At 41.5% G+C, this 23,437-nt stretch overlaps 1 protein-coding gene across 1 annotated transcript in view; it reads right to left on the minus strand.

The window, feature by feature from the left end:
* Positions 1-672: 672 nt before the first annotated feature.
* Positions 673-23,437, minus strand: part of LOC130070165 (complement C4-B-like) — a 184,978-nt gene continuing 162,213 nt past the window's right edge. The window contains exons 31-41 of the mRNA XM_056234460.1: positions 15,411-15,470; positions 13,275-13,365; positions 9,002-9,191; positions 8,822-8,912; positions 8,361-8,435; positions 7,027-7,129; positions 6,307-6,396; positions 6,071-6,163; positions 5,855-5,938; positions 5,535-5,667; positions 673-817 (exon numbers count right to left, since the gene is read on the minus strand). Coding sequence (XP_056090435.1) covers positions 673-817; positions 5,535-5,667; positions 5,855-5,938; positions 6,071-6,163; positions 6,307-6,396; positions 7,027-7,129; positions 8,361-8,435; positions 8,822-8,912; positions 9,002-9,191; positions 13,275-13,365; positions 15,411-15,470 — 1,155 coding nt within the window. The remainder of the gene's footprint in view (positions 818-5,534; positions 5,668-5,854; positions 5,939-6,070; positions 6,164-6,306; positions 6,397-7,026; positions 7,130-8,360; positions 8,436-8,821; positions 8,913-9,001; positions 9,192-13,274; positions 13,366-15,410; positions 15,471-23,437) is intronic.

The raw sequence follows: 23,437 nt of genomic DNA on the forward strand, positions 1-23,437 counted from the left end.
ATTACATCTACGTCGTCAAGCTCAGTTTGAGCCTGCGCAGTACGCTCAGCCATCAGGAAGTGAGTTCTTCTAATTGACTTCACTTTTCTCCGTTGAAGTCTATGGGGTCACTGTGTCCATTTCTTTTACTGTCTATGGTGAGTGCTGCACACTTCCTTACACGTGGCACGGGGAGTGGTTTGCGATGCAAATCTCACTCGCCAATGTCCATTGGCTTGTTTTGTTACCATTCGAAGTGATTCAGCTCTCAGGTGAGATGTTTCACTGATGTAACGGTTGTGTTCTTTTTCTCAAATTTTCAATTACATTTTTGCTTAAAAAAAAGGTTTGTGATGTTGTGATTCACCTCACAGCTGGTTGGCGTCATTTATGCCCTAAACACTTCAACAAAAAAATACTTCTGGAACAAAATGCAGCTGAAAAAGTGGGCGGGAAATAATGCACTATTGTGATTGTTTTGAATATACGTACATTAAAATGCTTTGATGGCACGTTTATTTTAAGACATGATAACAGAAAAGCATATGCATGTCTTAGGTTTTCAGTTATTATAATCTGTAGCATAAAAAGATGAGCTTTGTTTACAAAAGCTGTTTTACAATTTAGGGATACATGTAGATTCCTCCTCTGCTGTAGTTGCATGTGGAATTATTAAATTCCCCAAATTGCAGTTCAGACAGGTTTACACCTATCAACTTGGTACTCTTTCACAAAATCGTTCTGTTCCGTGCAGTAAATCATATTGACTGCTGCTTTGCATGTTGAGGTTGATAGCTTCTGCTCAACCCATGTCTTTGAATCCAACAGGTACTGCATGCTGAGAGAGAAAGAGTTCATGTCTATTAGCTTTAAGGTCTTCTATGTTCTAGTCCATCTGTTTTCAAGGTTTTTGATGCCAAAGACCCTGAAATATAATATCTAATCTAAATGCAAAGGATCCTACATTTTTTATGTATAGGCAGCTTTCCATGTATAAAGTTATTTTCTTAATACGATATTGTATTAAGTTATTTTCTAGTATTAAAGCACATCTGAATTTATGTTACATGTACACTACCGTTCAAAAGTTTGGGGTCAGTACAATTTTGAAAAATGCTTTTTTATGTTCACCAAGACTGCATTCTATTGCTGTGAGTTTGTGGAAACCGTGATACATATTTTTAGGATTCTTTAACAAATAGTTCAAAAGAACAGAATTTATTTGGAATACATTTTTTTGTAACCTTTGCTGTCACTTCTGATCAATGTAATACATCCTTGCTAAATAAAAGTATTATTATTATTATTATTGTTAAAAAAAAATGTACTGACTGCAAACTTTTAAATGGTAGGCTAGTGTATAAACCAGAAAAGTATGGAAACTATTTAACTATTTAAATTAATTATATTATTTTTAGTGCTGTCAACGTTAACGCATTAAGGCATGCGATTGATTTTTGTCCAGTTCAACATGTTAAAATATTTAACCTCTTCCACTCTGATCGCCCGTGGGCGGGCAAAAGAGCTACGTCATTATATTTAAACTTATTTTTTTTTATGTTTCTGGAGATACTATAACCCCATATATAGTATCATTTTAAATCTTAAAATCTCATCTTTACACAGAATACAATTATATGTGTGTATATGGAACACAAATAATTAATATAAAGCTTTAAAAAACAATCGTCATAAAATATCCTAGACGCTACCGCAAAATATGTTACATTAACACATTTACCCATATATTTTATGAAGATGTTACACTTAAACTTAACGAATAAATGTAATATTACAACTTTAATCTGATAGTTTTGTAAGCGTCCGGCGTTTTTCCTCTTTGTCGCCATCTCTGTTCGAAATCTGCAATTGCAGTCATTCGCGGAATTATCAACTTTACGTGAGTTGTACTTCAACACCCTCGACATGGCACAGCGCGGATGAACACAATGTTTGAGGAGAGTGTGCAGCTGTCGGTCACTGCGCCGATGTGGATACTGGCATTCAGAATCACAGATTATTCTTTTTGGAAGTATGACCAACATAATAATTTTCACTGGAAAATGTCATCTAAACTAGTAATAAACATCCACTTTTGTTCTGGTTCTGACATTGCAGTGTCCTTCCGATATGTATCCTTGTTTTTGCATGGGCCGATTGCAGTCTCTTTTTTTCTGTAGCCACTCCGAAGTCCGAACTAAGTCTTTTGCATTTTACAACGTCACCCGTCTCTAGTTGTCACTGGTGATTGTCGTTTGAAGCTTTCTGGATCCTCCATCAAATTGATAAGTTTAATTATATCAAGTGCAGTGAGAAAAGGCTATAAATCTCCACCTCCAGCATCCTCACACGCAATATTGCCTACTAGCCGAGACTCCTTCTTTATGTGTACAGATGTGACGTAATGACGCAAAGACATGCTCGAATCTCCCGCGGAAATCCACAAGTACCACTGGAATTAAAAACATTATTACAAGCTTACCGCTTTGAATCGAGCTAAGGCAAGCAGATAGTTTTGAACACTGGCTGGTTATGTATTTTCTCAAATATGTATTTTGGATCATTTTTAACCCCAAAAAAAGCTACGGACTGCAGCTTTAAAAAATGTCCTACCTCTTCCAAGCTTGATAATGGCAGTGAATGACAGTCTGTATTGGAAGTCTACCAAAGCGCATATATTCATGATTAAAGTGCTCCACACGTCTCAAGGCGTTAAGGCCTTCTGAAGTGAAGTGATGCGTTCATGTAAGAAAAATATCCATATTTAAAACTTTATCGAATAAAATAAATAGCTTCTGGCAGATGGCCATTCGCAAGTCAACTAAAGCAAAAGAGTATCCCTTGAACTTGACGCACTACGCAATAACGCACGTGGTTGCCAGACCTTTTTTGTTTGAACCGCGAGAGGCGTCATTTGCCATCATTACATTGTGCATCAAGTTGAACTGTTACTCTTTTGGCGTCAATCGATGCGTACGGCCGTCTGCCGGAAGCTAGTTATTTTAGTTGATAAAGTTTTAAATATGGATATTTTTCTTACATGAACTCATCGCTTCACTTCAGAAGGCCTTTATTAACTACCAGAGCCGTTTCGAGCACTTTTATCATGAATATGCGGTTTGATGGACTTCCAAAGACCAGGTTCAGCCCCGACAAAACGTTGCACAACGTTTTTTAAACAGAAACGGTGATGCGTTGAACGCACTGTTCTGATGACGCAATAGTTGCAACTATGGCAGCTGAGAAAGCCATTCTTTGTGTTCTTTGTGATGAATTTTCGGAGCCTGATGAAGTTGGTATAAATATGTGTTTAATACTACAAAATATGCCCGATGTTACAGTTACTGCACTTGCCGCCCAGAACACAAGAGAACATCCCAATCGAGTGAAGGGATTTGTGGAAACTGAAATGGAAGCACACATCTTACCTAATTCAGACTAAAACACATCTATTTAGCCTCACATAGGCCTACTGACTTTATTCATTGTTCATACTGTTTTAATACCCTGTATTTTCTTTCTCATTTTTAGGAAAAGCACTTAATTACCATTGTTTATTTCTATACCAAATGCCATACACTTGCAATGAAGCTAAAAATATAAACAACTACATCATTATGTTGATATCCTATATTTTTACAATAAAACTTACGAGAAACATGTCTTCTAATATTCTCAGTTGTTGCGTATACCGAGCTGCATCAAACACATTTGTAAATGACTTTCCTTGAACCCATTGTGCAGTTCACTTTAATACCGCGTGCTTTATATAGATGTTGCTGCTGATTGGACTGCAGTTCTGACACACCCACCAAACAAGAGAAAACGTATCTCAAACCCCGTTGCACACCAGTGCACGCGGTTTCCGGGAAACATGACGTTCAACCCGGAAACCGTAGCAAAACGTTGTGCACCGTTTTGAACTTGAATGTGGCCTAGAGCCGGATTATCCATAGACGGGATTGGGCGAGTGCCCTGGGGCACCAGCCAATAGGGGGGCACCCAGGGCTGGATTATCCAATGGGCATTATGGGGCCCAAGCGAGTGGAAGAAAAAAATCCTTATTTTTTCACATTTTCGATAACGAAGCTTATATTTGCACTAAGTGCATCTTTTTGGCAAAAAGATGACAACCACTAAATATCTACAGTGGCATTGGTTGTAGGTAAGCGTGCCGCACAAGCCCTCAAAAGTGAAGCCAAAACGTCTCGATCGTCCCCCGGTGACCGGTCCTAGTATAGCTCATAAACCCCGCCTCCCCATGTTATTCAACGGGACGTGAGACCAACTAAACAATTAAATTACACTTCACATATCTTTTTTCTAAAGATAGTTTCTGTCATTTACTGTAGTTTCTATCACGTTGATGTAATTTCAAGTGTTTGTTTTTAAAATAAGTTAGTTTTTAGTTAGTTATTTGATGCTATAAAAACGGTGCTGTGACATCATGATTGACAGCTTCTCTGTGCGAAGTAGTCACTGAAGCACCAACAGACTTTTTTTCATAATGTTGACTATGTGGTTAGTAGTTGTATTTACCTTATTTTAACGAGGTACTGCAATCAGCAGACATCATTGGATAGGAACGGAGCAGACAAGGCCACTTAAGAAAAGTGCAGGGGCGTCGGGCGTGTGCTTATGATTGATTCAGCGAGAGTGGGGGCGGGGCCTTGATTTCACAGCTTTACTTCCTGCTCACGACTGCGCATGACTGGTCCCGAAAACGCTACTGCGCAGACTCAAGTTCCAATATGTCAGCGCCATATCGGGACACTAGCGGCTTCAGTTCTCTCCAATGGAAAAGAGCGAAGGGGCGTTGTCCATCTTTTTTTACAGTCTATGGTTGTAGGGCATGAGGTGCTTGAAAGAAGCTTTTGAGGCGTTCGACCCAAGTTCGAATTTGTCGAACTCGCTCTTCTCCCTTTTTACAATACATATGAGATGTGAAACTCATAGGCTAACATAAAGGTCTGTAGTGTTATATTTTGAAAAACGAACTAAAATCGAAACCATATCATATAAAATTTATATGGCTTTGTGCTTTTATAAAACTTGAGCAAAATACTTTAATAGCCTATATAAGCATTCTGTTTGTGCTGCGTTATTTAAAGAAAAGTGCGCACTTTGCTCACGCGATCAGCATGGTGATCTGGTGTTTTCTCCAAAATAAAAGCTCAAGGGTTTATTTTTTGCAAGTGAAGAAATTAGGACAAAAGTATTGTAATTGTCCATTATACACTGTAATGTTGAATGGCTATAATTAATGTCTTAAAATGGGGGAGACATCGAGACATCAGTAGCTGTATTACATTATAAAATATATTAAAAACTTATAAAAACTTGTGTTTAATTGCGATTAATCGAGGTTAATCACAGAAACAAATGTGTGATTAATCTAGTTATTTTTAAATTAATTGACAGCACTAATTATTTTATTTACTGTGTGTATTAGAACATTTCTAAATATCCAGAAAACAGAAAATCTGAAATAAGTCCCACCCAAACTTTTCAATAAGAAATACATCTTCAAAATGAAAAAATGAAAAATTACTTACTTTCCACTCGAGTCTTTGGTGGGACCATCATTGCCCATGATGAGGTACGTCTCGCCCTCTTTCAGCTCACCCTTACAGTGCTTTCTCTTGGCAAACACCCGTGTGTTGTCTGGGCTCACATCCAAGTCTCCCACTGAGGTTTAGAGGGTAAACTCTTAATTTAGCAGAGCATTTATAATAAAATAACAAGCTCAGCACAAGCTCCTTTTCTTCATTTATTGTTTTAAAATGCTCATGACATTATCTGTATTGCTCATAATTACTGTAATGCATGTGACACTCTAATGAACTTGCTATTATTTTTAGATATTTTTACTTACTGTATTGGAGGACCACCTTTACAGATGTTGAATACAAGATAAAGTTGCTCTCTTCAGTAACTGAATCCACAATGACTTTAAATGCTGTCAGAAAAAGAATATGCATTAGTAAAGGTCATTTCTGCTCCAGTTTATAATATTTTATTGAAAATACTTGACCCTCAAAAATCTTTTAAGTTGTGTTAATGTTTGCTTGTATAAATTTGGGTCACAAACCATAGTCAATGTTGGAGTCGTAACAAGCATAATCATATCTGTCCTTTTTAGTGATTTTCATCTCAGTTGTTTTCTTCTCTGTGAAACAACCCCCTGATGACACAGAGACCATTAGATTTTATTATGGCATAAAAATCAAACCAATTCTACAATTAACAATCATCGGAGTGTAGACATGCTAACTGGTTTTAATGGGTCTAATTGATTGAATGGTAAATTAATTACTGAGAACCTACTTTCTGCACATTGGCACACATCATCTGAGCACAGGACAGAAACCATGTTGCTCCTCTTGGGGGCGCTGTACAGCACAGAACATCTCCTGTCTGTGAAAACGATGGGGATTGATATTTACTTCAGTGACAAATCAGAGCATCCACAATAAAGAAAAAGGGGGGAGAAGAGGGAGGGGGACTTTTGAAAATCTAGTTTAAAATAAGTTTTTGGATATGTACTCCATATTAATGTTGGTCTCAAATGGTTTTAAATATTTGTACAGAATTTTAAAGAATAGTTTTGAAGTAATAACTCAAATATTGTGTTGTAACAATCAATTGAAAAGGAAATATTCTCTCTCTCTCTCTCTCTCTCTCTCTCTCACACACACACACACACACACACACACACACACACACACACACACACACACACACACACACACACACACACACACACACACACACACACACACACACACACATCAAATGTTTCTTTTTTCATAATTTCCTCAAAAAAACTTTTAAATATGAAAAATGTATGTTATCTTTTCAGAATTCAGCTCTTCAATAAGATTTTATCTTCATTATTATATCAAGACAGTTATAACACCTTGACATTTTGATATTATGCTCCCATTAAATATTTATCAAATTATATTTATCATGTCATTAACAAGATTAAATGTCACAGTCCGGTAAAATACAGAACATTTGAAGTGAAATGGAGGAACTGCTTGCCTGGTTCATAGTAATCATAAAATGTAGCAGGAGCTGGTTGAACTAATCCAATGGGCACACTTTGCTTAGCTCCGAATGCTATACAGGTCCCATCTTCATCTATCTGAGGGGGGAAGGAGATACAAGTTTTATTTATTTTTTATTTATTTTTTTAAGTGGGCGATATGATTAAAAGGTGCTCTAAGCAATGTCACACGTTTTTTAGGCCAAAACATTTTTGTCACATTCAGCAAACATCTCCTCACTCTCCGCTAGCTGCCTGTCCCCTGAACACACTGTAAAAAATGCGGTCTCTGTAGACACCCCAGACTCCACAAACGACAACAAAAACAAACTGGGCCAACCCGCACCACGAAACATAACAAACCGTGTTCCAGCCAATAACCGACAAGAAGGATTCGGAAGTGCGCGGATGAGGAGGAGGGAGGGTCTAGCTAGCCTCCGTTTTGTTTGACAATACTTTGAACGTCAACAAGAAGTGATGTCACCCAAGATCGCTTAGATCACCTTTAAAGGGATAGTTCGGCCAAAAATGATATTTAACACATGCATTACTCACCCTCAAGCCATTCGAGATGTATATGTCAATCTTGTTTCAGACGAACACATTTTCAGTTATTTTAGAAAATGTCTTAGACCCTTCAGTGGATATAATGTGAAGCAATGGAGTCCACCTCCTTCAAGTCCCAAAATGTGCATACATCCTTCACAAAAGTAATCCATCCGGCTCCAGGGGGATAAACGAAGGCCTTCTGAGGGTAATCCGTGCGGTTTTGTCATAAAAATATACATATTTAAAACTTTATAAATGAAAATATCTGACTTCCGGCAACGATCGACGCGCGTTCACGGGTGAACTGAGTGTAGTTTTGTTTTGCTCTGCACTCTGGCTGCGCAGGCGCGTTCGTTCTACGTCACGACGGTTCCTACGCTACGTCCTACCTCGTACGCCGACTTCCATCACCCGTGAACGCGCGTCGATCGTTGCCGGAAGTCAGATATTTTCATTTATAAAGTTTTAAATATGTATATTTTTACGACAAAACCACACGGATTACCCTCAGAAGGCCTTCGTTTATCCCCCTGGAGCCGGATGGATTACTTTTGTGAAGGATGTATGCACATTTTGGGACTTGAAGGAGGTGGACCCCATTGCTTCACATTATATCCACTGAAGGGTCTAAGACATTTTCTAAAATAACTGAAAATGTGTTCGTCTGAAACAAGATTGACATATGCATCTCGAACGGCTTGAGGGTGAGTAATGCATGTGTTAAATATCATTTTTGGCCGAACTATCCCTTTAATTATGACTGTGTGTTTGTGCTCGTCACCTCATTGAAGTACAACAACACTCTTCCTCGTGTGAGCTCATAGTGAGAAATATATCTGTCAGCCAGGTCTTTCAGCTGTTGGAGAGAATGTTACAGATAATAAGAGAAAAGTAGAAACAACAGAAGCAAAATGCAGAAAGACATTTCATAAGATACAGACAGATACATATTAAGAGGAAGTCTAGACTACACACTTTATATAATAATATATAAAATTCTATATAAACAAATAATTATATATATATATATATATATATATATATATATATATATATATATATACATTTGTAATACATTTAAACCTTTAAAAGTTTTTAATTTTTTTATAAAATATTTTAACTAAAAACATGCAAATAGGTTAATGAAAATATAATCATTATTTGAATTACTTATTTAAACAATTAATTAAAAATACTTTTAAAATGCCATGACAAGGTCAAAAGTCATTGAATAAGATTGACCTTTTCCAGATCTGTACTGATTGCATCAAAGCCACTAAGTAGAGTAATGTCAGCAATGGCCATTCCAGAGAGTTTCCTCCCCTTTGTGTGCCTGTGAGGGGACAGATGATTCTAATAAACCTTTAAAACAGCAGATTGTGAAAAGACAACTGATGTTTGTCAGAAGTATCTTTTTCTCACCTGACACACACGGTATAGACCAAATCATTTAGCTTGTTTTGCATGGAGTCTCTTCTTTGTCTCTTCTTTGTCTCAGTCATCTCAGTGACCGACTTGGGGTGATTTTTAGAGAGATCTTCTCCCTTTCGGTCTTCTGAATTTTTATAGAGATCTTCTCCCTTTCGCTCTTCTGAATTTTCAGTGAGATCTTCTCCCTTTCGGTCTTCTGAATTTTTAGTGAGATCTTCTCCCTTTCGCTCTTCTGAATTTTTTGTGAGATCTTCTCCCTTTCGGTCTTCTGAATTTTTAGTGAGATCTTCTCCCTTTCGCTCTTCTGAATTTTTATAGAGATCTTCTCCCTTTCGCTCTTCTGAATTTTTAGTGAGATCTTCTCCCTTTCGCTCTTCTGACTTTTTAGAGAGATCTTCTCCCTTTCGGTCTTCTGAATTTTTAGAGAGATCTTCTCCCTTTCGGTCTTCTGACTTTTTAGAGGGATCTTCTCCCTTTCGGTCTTCTGAATTTTTAGAGAGATCTTCTCCCTTTCGCTCTTCTGAATTTTTAGTGAGATCTTCTCCCTTTCGGTCTTCTGAATTTTTAGAGTAATCTTCTCCCTTTCGGTCTTCTGACTTTTTAGAGAGATCTTCTCCCTTTCGGTCTTCTGACTTTTTAGAGAGATCTTCTCCCTTTCGGTCTTCTGAATTTTTAGAGAGATCTTCTCCCTTTCGGTCTTCTGAATTTTTAGAGAGATCTTCTCCCTTTTGGTCTTCTGACTTTTTAGAGGGATCTTCTCCCTTTCGGTCTTCTGAATTTTTAGAGAGATCTTCTCCCTTTCGGTCTTCTGAATTTTTAGAGAGATCTTCTCCCTTTCGCTCTTCTAAATTTTTAGAGTGATCTTCTCCCTTTCGCTCTTCTGAATTTTTAGAGTGATCTTCTCCCTTTCGCTCTTCTGAATTTTTAGTTAGATCTTCTCCCTTTCGCTCTTCTGAATTTTTAGAGTAATCTTCTCCCTTTCGGTCTTCTGACTTTTTAGAGAGATCTTCTCCCTTTCGGTCTTCTGAATTTTTAGAGAGATCTTCTCCCTTTCGGTCTTCTGACTTTTTAGAGGGATCTTCTCCCTTTCGGTCTTCTGAATTTTTAGAGAGATCTTCTCCCTTTCGGTCTTCTGACTTTTTAGAGAGATCTTCTCCCTTTCGCTCTTCTGAATTTTTAGAGTGATCTTCTCCCTTTCGCTCTTCTGAATTTTTAAAATGATCTTCTCCCTTTCGCTCTTCTGAATTTTTAGAGTGATCTTCTCCCTTTCGGTCTTCTGACTTTTTAGAGATATCTTCTCCATTTCGCTCTTCTGAATTTTTAGAGAGATCTTCTCCCTTTCGCTCTTCTGAATTTTTAGAGTGATCTTCTCCCTTTCGCTCTTCTAAATTTTTAGATTGATCTTCTCCCTTTCGGTTTTCTGACTTTTTAGAGAGATCTTCTCCCTTTCGCTCTTCTGAATTTTTAGAGTGATCTTTTCCCTTTCGCTCTTCTGAATTTTTAGAGTGATCTTCTCCCTTTCGCTCTTCTGAATTTTGAGAGTGATCTTCTCCCTTTCGCTCTTCTGAATTTTTAGAGTGATCTTCTCCCGTTCGCTCATCTGGATTTTTAGAGTGCTCTTTTCCCTTCTGCTCTTCTGAAATTTTTTTAGAGTGCTCTTTTCCCTTCTGCTCTTCTGAATTTTTAGAGTGATCTTCTCCCTTTCGCTCTTCTGAATTTTTAGAGAGATCTTCTCCCTTTCGGTTTTCTGACTTTTTAGAGAGATCTTCTCCCTTTCGCTCTTCTGAATTTTTAGAGTGATCTTCTCCCTTTCGCTCTTCTGAATTTTTAGAGTGATCTTCTCCCTTTCGCTCTTCTGAATTTTGAGAGTGATCTTCTCCCTTTCGCTCTTCTGAATTTTTAGAGTGATCTTCTCCCGTTCGCTCATCTGGATTTTTAGAGTGCTCTTTTCCCTTCTGCTCTTCTGAAATTTTTTTAGAGTGCTCTTTTCCCTTTCGCTCTTCTGAATTTTTAGAGTGATCTTCTCCCTTTCGCTCTTCTGAATTTTTAGAGAGATCTTCTCCCTTTCGGTTTTCTGACTTTTTAGAGAGATCTTCTCCCTTTCGCTCTTCTGAATTTTTAGAGTGATCTTCTCCCTTTCGCTCTTCTGAATTTTTAGAGTGATCTTCTCCCTTTCGCTCTTCTGAATTTTTAGAGTGATCTTCTCCCTTTCGCTCTTCTAAATTTTTAGAGTGATCTTCTCCCTTTCGCTCTTCTGAATTTTTAGAGTGATATTCTCCCTTTCGCTCTTCTAAATTTTTAGAGTGATCTTCTCCCTTTCGGTCTTCTGACTTTTTAGAGAGATCTTCTCCCTTTCGCTCTTCTGAATTTTTAGAGTGCTCTTTTCCCTTCTGCTCTTCTGAATTTTTAGAGTGATCTTCTCCCTTTCGCTCTTCTGAATTCTTGGAGTGATCTTCTCCCTTTCGCTCTTCTAAATTTTTAGAGTGATCTTCTCCCTTTCGGTTTTCTGACTTTTTAGAGAGATCTTCTCCCTTTCGCTCTTCTGAATTTTTAGAGTGCTCTTTTCCCTTCTGCTCTTCTGAATTTTTAGAGTGATCTTCTCCCTTTCGCTCTTCTAAATTTTTAGAGTGATCTTCTCCCTTTCGCTCTTCTGAATTTTTAGAGTGATCTTCTCCCTTTCGCTCTTCTAAATTTTTAGAGTGATCTTCTCCCTTTCGGTTTTCTGACTTTTTAGAGAGATCTTCTCCCTTTCGCTCTTCTGAATTTTTAGAGTGATCTTCTCCCTTCTGCTCTTCTGAATTTTTAGAGTGCTCTTTTCCCTTCTGCTCTTCTGAATTTTTAAAGTGATCTTCTCCCTTTCGCTCTTCTGAATTTTTAGAGTGATATTCTCCCGTTCGCTCATCTGGATTTTTAGAGTGCTCTTTTCCCTTCTGCTCTTCTGACTTTTTAGAGTGATCTTCTCCCTTTCGCTCTTCTGAATTTTTAGAGTGATCTTCTCCCTTTCGGTCTTCTGAATTTTTAGAGTGCTCTTTTCCCTTCTGCTCTTCTGAATTTTTAGAGTGATCTTCTCCCTTTCGCTCTTCTGAATTTTTAGAGTGATCTTCTCCCGTTCGCTCATCTGGATTTTTAGAGTGCTCTTTTCCCTTCTGCTCTTCTGAATTTTTAGAGTGATCTTTTCCCTTCTGCTCTTCTGAATTTTTAGAGTGGTCTTCTCCCTTTCGCTCTTCTGAATTTTTAGAGTGATCTTCTCCCGTTCGCTCTTCTGAATTTTTAGAGTGCTCTTTTCCCTTCTGCTCTTCTGAATTTTTAGAGTGATCTTTTCCCTTCCTCTCTTCTGAATTTTTAGAGTGCTCTTTTCCCTTCTGCTCTTCTGACTTTTTAGAGTGATCTTCTCCCTTTCGCTCTTCTGAATTTTTAGAGTGCTCTTTTCCCTTCTGCTCTTCTGACATTTTAGAGTGATCTTCTCCCTTTCGCTCTTCTGAAGTTTTAGAGTGATCTTCTCCCTTTCGCTCTTCTGAATTTTTAGAGTGATCTTCTCCCTTCCGCTCTTCTGAATTTTTAGAGTGATCTTCTGCCTTTCGGTCTTCTGAATTTTTAGAGTGCTCTTTTCCCTTCTGCTCTTCTGACTTTTTAGAGAGATCTTCTCCCTTTCTCTCTTCTGAATTTCTAGAGTGATCTTCTCCCTTCTGCTTTTCTGACGTTTTAGAGAGATCTTCTCCCTTTCGCTCTTCTGAATTTTTAGAGTGCTCTTTTCCCTTCTGCTCTTCTGACTTTTTAGAGTGATCTTCTCCCTTTCGCTCTTCTGAAATTTTAGAGTGATCTTCTCCCTTTCTCTCTTCTGACTTTTTAGAGTGATCTTCTCCCTTCCGCTCTTCTGAATTTTTAGAGTGATCTTTTCCCTTCCGCTCTTCTGACTTTTTAGAGTGATCTTCTCCCTTTCTCTCTTCTGAATTTTTAGAGTGATCTTCTCCCTTCCGCTCTTTTGACTTTTTAGAGTGATCTTTTCCCTTCCGCTCTTCTGACTTTTCAGAGTGATCTTTTCCCTTCCGCTCTTCTGACTTTTTAGAGTGATCTTTTCCCTTCCGCTCTTCTGACTTTTTAGAGAGCTCTTTGGAATAATTAGTTTCTCGTTCTTTAGCTAAAAATAGATTTTTTTAAGAATAATTTCACAATTATTGCACAGTCACATAATAAGTGAAAAATGTAAAAAGTTAAATGTAGTTAAATTAAGTCTCAATTTTGCCTTGGATAATTCATAACTTACTTGTGTATTCCACTTTTCCCTCTACAGTCACATGTATTGACAAATCAGCACAGTTGGAGTCTTCCTTAAGAGCATAATAAGTCTTTGCCACCTACAGTAACACAAATCCCCACGAAAGATAACACAGCTGTGGTATCCATTTTTATATTTGGGGTCAGTACGACTTTTTTATGTTTTTGAAAGAAGTCTCTTATGCTCACCAAGGATGCATTTATTTGATCAAAATTCAGTAAAACAGTAATATTGTAATATCAAAATTTAATTATATATATTTTTCTATTTGAATATATTTTACCATGTAATTTATTCCTGTGATGACAAAGCTAAATTTTAACAGCCATTACTCCAGTCTTCAGTGTCACATGATCTTCCAGAAATCATTCTAAAATGCTGATTTGGTGCTCAAGAAACATTTCTTATTATGGTAACACTTTAGTTTAGGGTCCAATTCTGACTGTTAACCTTTTGCACATTAGCATGCATATTAATAGGATATTGGCTGTTTATTAGTCCTTATAAAGTATGACCATATTCTACATCCCTATATCTAAACTTAACAACTACCTTGCTAACTATTAATAAGCAACAATTAGTAGTTTATTGAGGCAAAAGTCAGAGTTAATAGTTAGTTAGTGAGAATTGGACCCTAATGTAAAGTGTGACCCTTATTATTATCAAAATTGTAAAAAGTCGTGCTGCTCAATAATATTTTTGTGGTAATCGTGATAATTTTTTGATTCTGTGATGAATAGAACGTTTAATATATATATATATATATATATATATATATATATATATATATATATATATATATACATATATTGTAACATTATACACTCACCTAAAGGATTATTAGGAACACCATACTAATACTGTGTTTGACCCTCTTTCACCTTCAGAACTGCCTTAATTCTACGTGGCATTGATTCAACAAGGTGCTGAAAGCATTCTTTAGAAATGTTGGCGCATATTGATAGGATAGCATCTTGCAGTTGATGGAGATTTGTGGGATGCACATCCAGGGCACGAAGCTCCCGTTCCACCACATCCCAAAGATGCTCTATTGGGTTGAGATCTGGTGACTGTAGGGGCCATTTTAGTACAGTGAACTCATTGTCATGTTCAGGAAACCAATTTGAAATGATTCGAGCTTTGTGACATGGTGCATTATCCAGCTGGAAGTAGAGGATCAGAGGATGGGTACATGGTGGCCATAAAGGGATGGACATGGTGAGAAACAATGCTCAGGTAGGCCGTGGCATTTAAACGATGCCCAATTGGCACAAAGGGGCCTAAAGTGTGCCAAGAAAACATCCCCCACACCATTACACCACCACCACCAGCCTGCACAGTGGTAACAAGGCATGATGGATCCATGTTCTCATTCTGTTTACGCCAAATTCTGACTCTACCATCTGAATGTCTCAACAGAAATCGAGACTCATCAGACCAGGCAACATTTTTCCAGTCTTCAAATTGTAGCCTCTTTTTCCTATTTGTAGTGGAGATGAGTGGTTACCGGTGGGGTCTTCTACTGTTGTAGCCCATCCGCCTCAAGGTTGTGCGTGTTGTGGCTTCACAAATGCTTTGCTGCATACCTCGGTTGTAACGAGTAGTTATTTCAGTCAAAGTTGCTCTTCTATCAGCTTGAATCAGTCGGCCCATTCTCCTCTGACCTCTAGCATCAACAAGGCATTTTCGCCCACAGGACTGCTACATACTGGATGTTTTTCCCTTTTCACACCATTCTTTGTAAACCCTAGACATGGTTGTGCGTGAAAATCCCAGTAACTGAGCAGATTGTGAAATACTCAGACCGCCCCGTCTGGCACCAACAACCATGCCACACTCAAAATTGCTTAAATCACTTTTCTTTCCCATTCTGACATTCAGTTTGGAGTTCAGGAGATTGTCTTGACCAGAACCACACCCCTAAATGCATTGAAGCAACTGCCATGTGATTGGTTGATTAGATAATTGCATTAATGAGAAATTGAACAGGTGTTCCTAATAATCCTTTAGGTGAGTGTAAATGCCTTTACTGTCACTTTTGATCAATTTAATGCATCCTTGCTGAGTTTTTCCCCCTTAAAACTCGCCCCATTTATGGATGGAAATATTATTTAAATCGCTTACTTTCAGTTTAAATTTTCCTTCTCCAGAAAGGTGTACATCTATTCCCCTTCCGGCTAGTCTCTGGGAAGACAAAAGCGATAAGCAGAAAGATAAATTACTAAAAACTAAGATAACTACAATTAAGTCATGACTGTCACAGGCATGTTCAGTTTGTTTTGGTTATCACTCATCACATGTGTGTCCGGTTGGTAGATCCGCTGTCTCATTCTGGTCGTGTGTGTTTGTGTGTGTGTTTGGGTCTGTGTGTGGGTGTTACACTGATTGTTTCATGTGGGTGTTACCGCTGATTGTAATCATCAGTGGCAGCTGTAGATCATCTACCAGCCTATTTACTGCCCTGTCTTTCGTCTCTTGTTTGTCAGATCGCTGTTTGAAGCTTCCCATGTCTCGTAATTAATTCTCGTAATTAATTCTTCCCATGTCATAATTTTACAGATACTGATGAATTTGTGTTCACCTTGATAATAAAACATTAAGCATGATGTGTGTGTAATTATTTCTTTAGACAAGGACAGAAGATCAGACCAGCTTAAAAAAAGTTGGAAACCATCACAGAAATTCTAATGGTTTCTATTAAAATACCAATAGGAATCATTGGCTTTTACCATTTAAACCACTACAGAATTATTTTTTGTTGCGTGTTTGGGACATATTCCATTAGGATTTAATGCCCCCACCAATAGAACCCAACACATATCAGTAGAGACCCACAGAGACCACTATAATTCCCATTACAACAAATAAAATTCCCATGAAAACCATTAAATCCAATAGAATTTCTGTAATGGTTTCTATAGTTTTTTTTTTAGCAGGGCAGTATCATGTGTGGAAGCTTTATCTTGTTTAGCTGTGGGAAGCAGGACTCTATAACTTGTTCACTGGTGGGACTGATATTTTTGTATGTTGAAAAGGATGTGCTTGTGTAACTGGTTCTACTTGTATAATGTAGCAGAGGGTTTTTGAAGTTTCTGTCTTTCTCAATATCATTCACTACATGTAAAAATATTTGTATGCAGAAATGTCAAAGAACGTCCCGGGTTACGTATGTAACCCTAGTTCCCCGAAGGGACGGACGCTGCGTGTAATCGCAGTGGGAACGCCCCAGCGTGACGCGTCTGAAGCATGAATGAAATCAGTCAATGGAGAGAATGAGCGTACGGCGAGTGACGTCATAGACCAGGAAGCTATAAATATCCCCTGAGCACACAACACGCCAGCTTAAAAGTCACTGAAGCAGCGACCCAAGGGGATGCCGAGAGTATGGCAGGACACGCAGCGTCCGTCCCTTCGGGGAACTAGGGTTACATACGTAACCCGGGACGTTCCCCTTCAGGGACTACCGCTGCGTGTAATCGCAGTGGGAACGCAATACCCACATCCCCATACAACCAAATCCCCGTCGTGTGTCATTAGGAGACACAAGCCGACGAGAGAACCTGAGCCCCGGGAGTGGAGCTAAGGTCAAGGGAATAAAATCTGACGAAAGTGTGCGGTGAGGACCAGCCTGCCGCATCACAAACGTCCTGAAGAGAAGCTCCTGAAAGAAGAGCTGTAGAGGCAGCCATACTCCTGGTGGAATGAGCCCTTACAGCCAAAGGTGAAGGCTGATGGGCCGAACCGTAAGCAAGCGAGATGGCCTCGACCACCCACTTGCTCATCCTTTGCTTAGATGCAGGACACCCTCTCTTAGGTGACCCAAAACAGACAAACAGTTGTTCCGATCTCCTCCACAGAGCAGCTCTGTGGACATACGCATCTAAAGCCCTAACAGGGCACAGCAAATTAAGTTTCCTCTGGTCTGACGTCAGAAAAGGCGGAGGACAGAAAGCCTGCAGAACTATAGGTCTAACCAAAGTGGTCGGCACCTTAGGAACATAACCTGGTCTCGGACAGAGAAAGGCCTTAACCATACCAGGAGCAAATTCCAGGCACGAGGGAGCCACCGAAAGTGCTTGAATATCACCAATCCTTTTTAGAGATGAAATAGCAAGAAGAAGGATAGTCTTAAGAGTAAGAAACTTTTCCGAAACTTCCTCGATGGGCTCAAAAGGAGCAAGGGAGAGACCTTCTAAGACGATTGGCCAGATCCCAAGCTGGTACCCTTGTGCGAACTGCAGGCCTCAGCCTCAGGGTGCCACGAAGGAAGCGAGATATAAGTGGGTGTTTCCCGAGGGAACCTCCACTTGAAGGGGCGTGGTAAGCAGCTAAGGCCGCCACATACACCTTCAGTGTGGAGTGGGATAACCCTGTGGAGAGACGGTCCTGCAGGAAATCCAGCACTGTACCAACCGGGCAGTTAACTGGGTCCTGCTGGCGCTCTCCACACCAAGAGGTGAAAAGTTTCCACCTCGCGGCATATAACTTCCTCGTGGAGGGAGCTCTGGATTGGAGGATGGTCTCAACGACCTCAGCCGAGAGACCAGAATCTATGAGCTGGGCCCCCTCAGAGGCCAAGCCCACAGCCTCCATAGCTCTGGACGGGGGTGAAGGATCGACCCACTCGCCTGAGAGAGCAGATCTCTCCTGATCGGTATCTCTAGGGGAGAACCGTCGAGGAGAGACACTAGGTCCGAAAACCATACTCGGGCCGGCCAGAACGGGGCTATAAGCAGGAGACTGAGCCCGTCCCGGCGAACCCTCTCCAGAACTCCTGGGAGCAGAGCGATCGGGGGAAAAGCGTACAGGCGTGACCTCGGCCACGGATGTACCATAGCATCCAACCCCAGTGGGGCTGGCTGGCTGAGAGAGAACCACAGTGGACAGTGTGATGTCTCTCGGGACGCAAATAGGTCTACCTCGGCACGACCGAAATGTCCCCATAGGAGCTCCACCACCTCGGGGTGAAGACTCCACTCCCCGGGCCTCGGCCCCTGCCTCGACAGGATGTCTGCCCCCTGATTCAAATACCCCGGGAGATAAATAGCTCTGAGAGAGAGAATTTTCCCCTGGGACCATAGAAGGATCTGACGTGCCAGTTTGTAAAGCGGGCGAGAACGCAGACCCCCCTGATGGTTGATGTAAGAGACCACCGATGTGTTGTCTGTCCGGACAAGAACATGGTGGCCTCTTAGGTCTGGGAGGAAATGTTTCAGGGCCTGAAACACTGCCAACATCTCTAGACAATTTATGTGCCATAGACGGTGATGGTCCCCCCACAGACCCTGAGCCGGGCGACCACTCATGATCGCCCCCCAACCCGTGAGAGAGGCATCTGTCGTTAGCATAACGCGACGACAAGGAGCTCCCAACACAGGGCCTTGGGACAGAAACCAAGGATCTTTCCACATAACCAGGGCGCGATGACACCGTCGCGAACTCATGATCATGCGAAGCGGATTTCCCCTCGGGGAGAATCCCTTGGTTCTGAGCCACCACTGTAACGGTCTCATGTGCAGGAGGCCAAAAGGTATCACGTTGGACGCAGCTGCCATGAGACCTAACAGTCTCTGGAACTGTTTTACAGTGGATGACCGGCCTAGCTTGACTTGATCTACTGTGGCAAGAATCGAAGCAACACGAGCAGGTGACAATTGTGCCTGCATCGTCGTCGAATCCCACACTACACCGAGAAAAGTGGTTCTCTGTAATGGAGAAAGAACACTCTTCTTGGCGTTGAGTCTCAACCCCAACCTCTTGATGTGAGCCAGAACGACATCTCGATGCCGAACCGCCTGTTGTTCCGATTGAGCTAGGATTAACCAATCGTCTATATAGTTCAGAATACGGATGCCCTGCAGCCTGAGCGGAGCTATAGCTGCATCCATACACTTCGTGAACGTGCGGGGTGACAGTGCTAGGCCGAACGGAAGAACCCGATATTGGTACGCTTCGCCCCCGAAAGCGAACCTCAGGAACTTCCTGTGTTGAGGGAGGATAGATACATGGAAGTAAGCGTCCTTTAGATCTATCGTGACAAACCAGTCCTCGGATCTGATTTGTGACACGATCTGTTTGAGAGTGAGCATCTTGAATTTGAGCTTTCCTACAGTGCGATTTAAGACACGCAGATCTAGAATGGGACGCAGCCCTCCATCTTTTTTCGGAACGATGAAGTACCGGCTGTAGTATCCTAACTCCCTGCTGGGTGGAGGAACCCGTTCTATAGCCCCTTTTTGCAGCAGAGTTTTTACCTCCTGTTCTAATACCAGAGCCTGCTCGGGGCCCACCACCGTGGGCAGAACCCCTCTGAACTGAGGTGGACGCGTTCTGAACTGAATAGCGTACCCGTTCTTTATAATATTCAGGACCCACTGAGAAACATTGGGAAGCATTTCCCATTCCGCCAGGAACTCTACTAAGGGAACCAGCCTCTCGAGGCTGGCCTCTGGATGAACATGCCGAGTGACAGACACAGCGCCCTGTAACATACTGGCAGGAAACAGCTGGTCTGAACACTCCACAACCCTCCTCGGAGGGGGCGAGCGTCCCTCGGGAAATCGCTCGCCGAGTCTCTCTACGCCCTGTGTAGGCAGGGTTAGTAGAACAGACCCCTGAGGGCATCGGGAAAGACAGGGCACCGTGTTCTTGTGCGGTGAACTCAAGTCTCTCCCGATGGGGACCACCCTCAGAGTCCTGACGTTCAGCCCGTCAGGACTTTTTCGACGCGGCCTTCCTGGCGACAATGACTGTCCTCAGATCAGTCCTGCCCCGAGACGGCCGCGCCGGAGAGCGCCCCGCCTCGTCTCTCCAGTTTCCCTGCGGGGGGGCACGAGACGCGACACTCCGCTTCTGCTGTGCTCTTTTTGAAGAGGAAGAACTCGACGGCTGGGACTGCCCTTTTCGCTCAGCAGCCCCAGTGACACGTATTTTGAGAGGGATGAATTTAGAAAAAGCAGCCGCCTGTTTTTTCTCTTCCTGGAACCTCTCCGTGACCGAGTGAAGAGCGTCACCGAAGAGGCCCACAGGCGAAACAGGAGCATTTAAAAGGAGAGACTTATCTTTTTCCTTCATCGATGTCTGACTCAACCATAAGTGCCTTTCTGTGGCCACCATGGCTGCCATAGATCGACCAATAGATTTAGCAGACTCTCTGGTGGCACGCAGAGTGAGATCAGCAGTTTGCCTAAGTTCGCTAATCATATCAGCCGAAATTTCACCCCCCTCAGAAACATCTTTGAGCAGGTCGGCCTGATAAGCCTGCATAATAGCCATCGTATGCAAACACGCAGCCGCCTGCCCAGCCGCCGAGTAAGCCTTCCCCACCAGCACAGAGGTATTCTTTAGTGGTCTAGATGGAAGAGCCGGCGCTTTAAGTGAAACCGAAGAAGCAGGAGAGAGATAGCTCGCGAGCGTCTCCTCCGCCTTCGGCATCGCCACATAACCAGCAGATTTAGCACCAAAAATGTTACCATAAGCATTTGACTGATTCGTGTAAATTCTGCTAGAAACCGGTCTAACCCAGGTCTTTGAAACCTCAGCATGAAGGTCTGGGAAGAACGGTAAGCACCGGCGAGACGGTTGAGGACGTGCAGACAGAAATCTATCATCTAGTTTGCTTTTAATTTTAGAATCCTGTCTATCAGCTGGCCACTCGATACTGAGCCTTTCAACAGCCCGAGATAACACATCCATCAAACCTTCTTCATTTGCAGTATAATGTGTCACACTAGAACCCTCTGATGCAAAACTTTCGACATCCAGATCCTCAGAACTGGATAATCTTAATTCAACATCATCATATGCCTCCACCTGGGCAGAAGTAACCGCCGCAGCGCGTGCTTCCGAAGCCGGGTGAGAGGCACCGGATCCCGCCGGAGAAAGCTGAGATAGGGCGGGGCCCGTCTCAACATCGCCGGTGAGATCCATCTGCGAACCCCAAGTCAAGCGCCGCCGCTCTGCCTCAACAGAAGCGGGACCCGAGCCTTGGGGAGCTCGCAGCAAACCACTCTCCTCAAAGAGCGATCGCCGCGAGCGCAGAGTTCTAAGAGGAAAGCGTTCGCAATGCTGACAGTCGACTCCCTCGAGAGCCGACTGGGCATGCTGAACACCCAAACAAGCCACACATAACTCGTGTGAATCCCCACCCGTGATGTATCGAGTACAGGGGGGAACACACTTTCTATACTGCTCGCTCATATTGGTTTTTTTATATATATATATATATATAGTGATAAACTCCTGACAGAACAGACAAACACAATCGACAGATTCAGACACACGCACAGAGCTGCTGAAGTGACAAAAAGCTGGCGTGTTGTGTGCTCAGGGGATATTTATAGCTTCCTGGTCTATGACGTCACTCGCCGTACGCTCATTCTCTTCATTGACTGATTTCATTCATGCTTCAGACGCGTCACGCTGGGGCGTTCCCACTGCGATTACACGCAGCGGTAGTCCCTGAAGGGGAACTAACCTTATTTGGGAAAATAAGTTTAAAGTGTTCCCAAACTTGGGAACAACTTCTCTTTCTCGCTGGCTCCATCACAACACTGAAATAAACTCAATCCACTCTCCTCAACAATAAAGCCAATCTAAACACCGACTACTACAACCCACGGTGTTGCCATAGTTTGGCTTCACTTTTATAAGAAATACAGCCGCCAGGTTTCAAACCTGTCAACATTTGATTGGGCTGTCAAAGCAGTCAGGTGTTTCACTACAGGAGTGAACCAGTGTGTTTGCTTCAGTTCAGACGTCATTTTCACGTGACTAGTGACGTAATGATACAAGCTCCGAAGCAGTGGTTCATTGCAAGGACCGTTTGAGTTTGAAGCAAGCTTCGGAGCGTCGGTGTCAACCGTAACATCACTCTCTGTGTTCCCGGTCTGACCCTCCTTCTCTGAGTGACTGCCTGCTAGCGCTGTGTTCAGCATTTATGCTTCTGACTGTTCTGAGTTTCCTGAGTGAATCATTGTTAATAAACATCATTGCACTTGCTATTGCTTCCGTCCTGTTTATCATTACAATGTGTTCCTTTGTTCTAGTTTCCCACCACTCATCAGTCAACATGGACACTAACACTTATCATCACAGCTGTTCTTCCTTAAGTTAATAATCTCACTGTATTTAAGGCCACATCCACACGAAGCCAGAGCTTTCCCTATCCAATGTTTTTTTTCCTCGTTCTAAAAAAAAAATCCGTAAACACGGCGTTGTCTCAAGAAATATCTGCGTACACACGAAACCACTGAAACCGACTCAAAACGATGTAGCATATATGCCAGACCAGTATGTGGCGCTGTAATGCTGCCACAGGGATACACTAAAAACAGAGAAGACTTGGAGCATGTGCATAAACCTGTGCGCTGTATACAATAATATTAGGCTCAGTAGCTTCTTTTTTTTCTTTTTTTTTAACCAAGAACTTTATTGAACAGTATGAACAACCATAAATAGCCTGGTAAAAAAATAGGGATGAGTCACGATATTAGATTAGTTAATGGACGCATAAAGCTTGCCACAAAGAACCGGTAAAAGTAATCATTATGAATGTGTCAAATATAGCAAGGAGACATTTTAATTGTTTATTAATAAACTAGTGTTTTCGGTGTCAGTCTCGGCTGCAAAGATGTTGACGATGCTGACTCGCCATCTTCGCAGTATTGTGAACGTGCCTATAGAGAGAAATGCACATTTCATACGGATCACATAGAGTTGTCTGTTTCTTTTCGTTTTGAATTGTTTTGTTTAAAAATAGACATTATAAGCTTTCTATAGATATATTTCTGAGTTTCGGTTTATTTATGAGACAAGCTCCAGTTCACGAGCAATGCAAGTTTTTCGGTCTGGCGCCTCCATGTCCTGATTATTGTCTGCTATATTTGCTTCTTATATATTAAATCCAGGCAATTGGTTGATAAAACATTGATTACAATTAAATAGAGTTGGTGTACTCGAACTCAGACTCGAGTCCGGATTCAAGTCCAATTTTGAATGAACTCGGACTTGTCACACACTCTGGTGAATTTGTACTCGGACTTGACATGGACTCGGACATTTTGTACTCGGAACATTTTCAGAGTACAGTTGAGTCCGGGCACTGGAGGTCACAATATTATTCAGAAACTAAATGAAACTCCTTGGGCCCT

This window comes from Rhinichthys klamathensis, unplaced genomic scaffold, assembly GCF_029890125.1.
Source record: "Rhinichthys klamathensis goyatoka isolate OS25496 unplaced genomic scaffold, OSU_Roscu_1.1 h1tg000395l_1, whole genome shotgun sequence".
In the NCBI taxonomy this organism is placed as follows: Eukaryota; Metazoa; Chordata; class Actinopteri; order Cypriniformes; family Leuciscidae; genus Rhinichthys; species Rhinichthys klamathensis.